At 35.9% G+C, this 4568-nt stretch overlaps 1 protein-coding gene across 1 annotated transcript; it reads right to left on the bottom strand.

Annotated features, from left to right (window-relative positions):
• Positions 1–262: 262 nt before the first annotated feature.
• LOC138834213 (olfactory receptor 4C5-like) lies at positions 263–1254 on the bottom strand. Its single transcript, XM_070032961.1, has one exon. It carries the CDS (start codon positions 1202–1204, stop codon positions 263–265), a length of 942 nt encoding a protein of 313 aa, XP_069889062.1. The 5' UTR covers positions 1205–1254.
• Positions 1255–4568: the final 3314 nt, after the last annotated feature.

The raw sequence follows: 4568 nt of genomic DNA, 5'->3' as shown, positions 1-4568 counted from the left end.
TTTACAAAATTTTCATGTATTATGACATTTTATGGCAACTAACAATTAGTTTTTGATCACTCACAAATGATGAGAAATGTGTAATGGAGGGATCTTTAGCCATCATTTAATCAAGTATTAATTTCTTATTAGAGGAACCACTCAAGATTCTAGAAAACAATGGAAACAAAATATGATAGAATTCACATATTTTAAATTCAAGACTCCTTTCCATTAGTTGTACTTGGTAAAAACAAATAGATTTTATCTATGTCTTCTCTAGTCATGTAAAAATTTCCCTTTGGCTCCAGATGTTTCTTTGGCTCCAGAGCTTTCCCATGGCATTTTTCACCTCTGTGTTTCTAAGGGTATAGATTAAAGGGTTTAGCATGGGTGTTACCACAGTATAAAACACAGCCACTGCCTTGTCAATGGGGAAGGTGACCATGGGCCGAAGGTACACAAAGATACAGGGTACAAAGAACAAGATGACCACAGTAACATGGGAGGCACAGGTAGAGAGAGCTTTTCGCTGTTCTTCAGTGCTGTGTGTCTTCAGAGAGCAAAGAACGAGGACATAGGAAGTGATAAGAATAGAAAAAATGAGCATACACATCAGCCCACTGTTGGCAGCAACAAAGAGTCCGAAGATATGAGTATCAATGCAAGAGAGCTTGAGGAGAGGGAAAAGGTCACAGATGAAATGGTCAATGACATTTGGACCACAGAAGGGCAACCAGACCATGAAAAGAATTTGAATCAGAGCATGAACAAGTCCTCCAGCCCAGGCCAGGGACACCAGAATGTTACACACTCGCTTATTCATTGTGATCATGTAATGTAGAGGTTTGCAGATAGCCACGTAGCGGTCATAGGCCATCACGGTCAGCAGAATGATTTCAACTCCTCCAAAGAAATGTTCTGCGAAGAGTTGAGTCATACATCCCCCAAAAGAGATGGTTTTGTTTTCACTGAGTAGGTCAAATATCATTTTGGGAGCCATAGTTGAAGAGCAGCAGCTGTCTATGAAGGATAAGAAGGACAGAAAAAAATACATGGGGGAGTCCAGGGTTGGGCTAGAGGTGATTGTTACAACAATAAGCAGGTTGCCGATGAGAGTGAGAAAGTAGATAAGTAAAAATACAACAAATAAGAACTTCTGCATGTCTGGGTTCTGGGTCAGGCCAAGCAGGATAAATTCTGTCACATTGTTCACTTGCTCCATGAATAGGTTTTGACATCTGGATTATTGATTTATCTGTGGATAGCAGCACAAGGATTGAATTCCAGGCAGACAAAATTTGGACAGGCACATAATTTCTGTCAGGATCATTTTCTGTGACACTGATGGAAATCCCAAGCAGAAAAATCCAACATGTAAAAGTGTGTCATATCATTATAGCAAATATACATGCACACACATCCATTGATACACAACAGCATGCTTTCCTTTACCTGTACATGGGTGGATATTCTCCTAATAACTGACAGTTATTATCTGGTTTCTCTTCAGATCATATAAATCTTTTGCCTTTTACTAATAACTGACAGTTGTATTTTTCCTTTTGAAAACAGTAACAAAAATAGGATGATAGCCAGGCGTCGGTGATTCATGCTTGTAATCCTAGCTACTCAGGGGGCTGAGATCTGAGGATTGTGGTTCAAAGCCAGCCTGGGCAGGAAAGTCCATGATACTTACCTACAGTTAACTACCAGAAAACTGGAAGTGGTGCTGTGGTTCAAGTGGTAGAGCACTTGCCTTAAGCTGAAGAGCTGAGGGACAGCGCCCAGGCCCAGAGTTCAAGCCCCATGACTGACAAAAAAAAAAGCAAAAAAACAAAAACAAAAAAATAGAACTATAACCAAACAGATGCCTTGAATGCTTGAGACTACACCTTGGTTTCTCTTCATTACACATTCACTCACTTAATACCTATGAAGCTTCAGGACAGAAGTTGTTATTATTTTTAATCATTTTCAGGCGACCAAACATCAGGCAAATTTAATTTGAAATTAGGGAAGATGTAGTCCCATTTCATAATCAACTAAACTGAGTAAATGTTTGAGCATGTGGTAAGATACACTTTGGCAGCTAAATTTAGGAGCTGTGTCGCAACCAATACAATCATAGTTGCTTGTTTATTGTGATCACGTGGTTCAGGAGTTTGCAGATGCCTAATATCAGGCCTTCATAGGCCATCACTGTGATCCTGGTGGTCTCCACTCCCCCAAAGAAATGCTCTGCAAAGAGCAGAGTCATGCACCCCCCTGCCCCCAAGAAAATAGTTTTGTTTTCAATGAGTGAATCAACTATTTTGGGAGTCATGGTGAAAGATTAGACTTGGTTAAAAAAGTTTTGAAGCTTTTTAGGTAATTAAAAATATATACATACATATAAGAATCATAATTAAATATCTCTGGAATACATACATACACATACACAATGATAGTTACAATTAAACATCTCTGGAAGAAGCATATCCCCAAAGCATGAACTAGGCTGTGTGAGGTCATATCACATTCCTTGAAGTTATTTGAAATGTTAAAACTCACTATTTGGAGAACTTCAGTTATGATTAGAAAGGTTATATTTAAACTAAAGAAATGATCGAAATGATCATGATTGACTGGATAGTATGTGTTTTCTGGGGAGAGAGAGAGAGAGAGAGAGAGAGAGAGAGAGAGAGAGAGAGAGAGAGAGAGAGAGAGAGAGAGAGAGAGAGAGAGAGAGAGAGAGAGAGAGAGAGAGAGAGAGAGAGAGAGAAATAGAGAAAGAGAGAGACAGAGAGACAGAGAGAGAGAGAGAGAGAGAGAGAGAGAGAGAGAGAGAGAGAGAGAGAGAGAGAGAGAGAGAGAGAGAGTCTTCTGGTTATTAGCTATAAGATGTTGGGTACAAAGGAGGAGGCAACAATGCTTGGTAAGAAATGTACTCATTACCTTGCTCATGTAATTGTAACTCCTCTGTATGGTATTTTCACAAGAAAAAATTTTTAAAAGAAGATATTGGGTACTGAACTTGATCTTAGTGCTCTTAAGGCTTTACATACTAAAAGGGGGAAATAAATAATATTTAGGAATTCAAGAATATCATTATTGTATCTGTCAAAATTTATGTTCTGAAGGTAAAACATATGGTTCTCCAGATTCTTGATGAAGGAACAAAAATTTTTCTTATCACCATTTTTATCTTTTAAATATTTACTTGCAATATTAACAGAGAAAACAAATGGCATAAGTTTTCAACTTAAGAAATAAAATCTAAAAAAAAAAAAAAGAAATAAAATCTGCTACGTATATTCAGAAGGGTGGTTGAATACAGAAATAAATACGTTAGGCAATAGGAAATTTTTTTTTGTCAGTGGTGGGGCTTAAACTCTGGGCCTGGGCGCTGTTCCTCAGCTCTTCAGCTCAATGTTAGCGCTCTACCACTTGAGCCACTTCTGGCTTTTTCTGTTTATGTGGTGCTGAGGAATCGAACCCAGGGCTTCATGCATACAAGGCAAGCACTGTACCACTGGGCCACCTTCCCAGCCGGGCAATAGGAAATTTGACTTGACAGATAAATTTAGAAGCTGATTCTTGGTATTTTAAAAATACAAGCAAAAACTAATGAATACAGACTAATACATTAAGTAGAGTGAGTCTTGCCAAATCACAGAAATATAATTGGTTTTAGTAATATTTAGAAGAATATTAAGCACATTTCATACAAGATATTTAGTAGCTGGATAGGATATTTTCTGAAGTTGTACCTTCTCTTAATTCAATTAGCAAAAAGACAAAAGAGGGAAAATCAGCCTATTTTAAGCACTATCAGTGAAACATAGATCTTTTCAAAACTAGAAAAGCAGATAGGAATATAATCTCTAGATAGGAAAAATATTTTAAGCAAAAACCTACTAGTATATGACACAGGAAAAAAGTATTCAACTACAGAGATATAGAAACACAGAAATCTACAACAAATATGACTTATTTTAGAAATAGTCTTTTAAAGAAATTAAAATGTTCTGGGAGAAAGCAAGGGAGGAAGTGACATTGTCCACAAAGAAAAGTATTCTTTACCTGACTTATGAAACTGTAACCCCTCTGTATATCACCTTTATGATAACAATAAAAACTTTAAAAATTAAAATGTTTCCCATATCTTTATAAAATAATTATCATAAACCTAGACATTTATGTTTTATATATTATATAGTCATAGAAATGTAGTTTAAAAATAATAAAACAAAACCTGGAAAGCTGGCAATGATTTACCCAGTCTTGGAGTATATGGGTTGATATATTTTAAAGTTTAAATATCAAACAAGAACTTTATAACTACATCTGCATACTTATTATTATATTTCTATTTAATCACTATATGGATGAAATGCATAAGGTTATATTTCACAATATCTTTTTTTATAAGTGCAAAAGAACAAGTAATTTGAATTTTTACATGCATTAGAGTTTTGAAATGTGAAATGGACAAATGTCTGATGTCTAATAGATTAATGCTATGGAAGATTCTTCCAATATTATATAGATGGGAAACAAAATATAAAATAACTCATATATTATGGTTTAAAATGGTCTAAGATGCC

Source organism: Dipodomys merriami, unplaced genomic scaffold (genome assembly GCF_024711535.1).
Source record: "Dipodomys merriami isolate MVZ:Mamm:240054 unplaced genomic scaffold, mDipMer1.0.p SCAF_21, whole genome shotgun sequence".
In the NCBI taxonomy this organism is placed as follows: domain Eukaryota; kingdom Metazoa; phylum Chordata; class Mammalia; order Rodentia; family Heteromyidae; genus Dipodomys; species Dipodomys merriami.
Note: the sequence above shows the minus strand (reverse complement) of the source record. Positions and strands in the feature narration are given on the sequence as shown.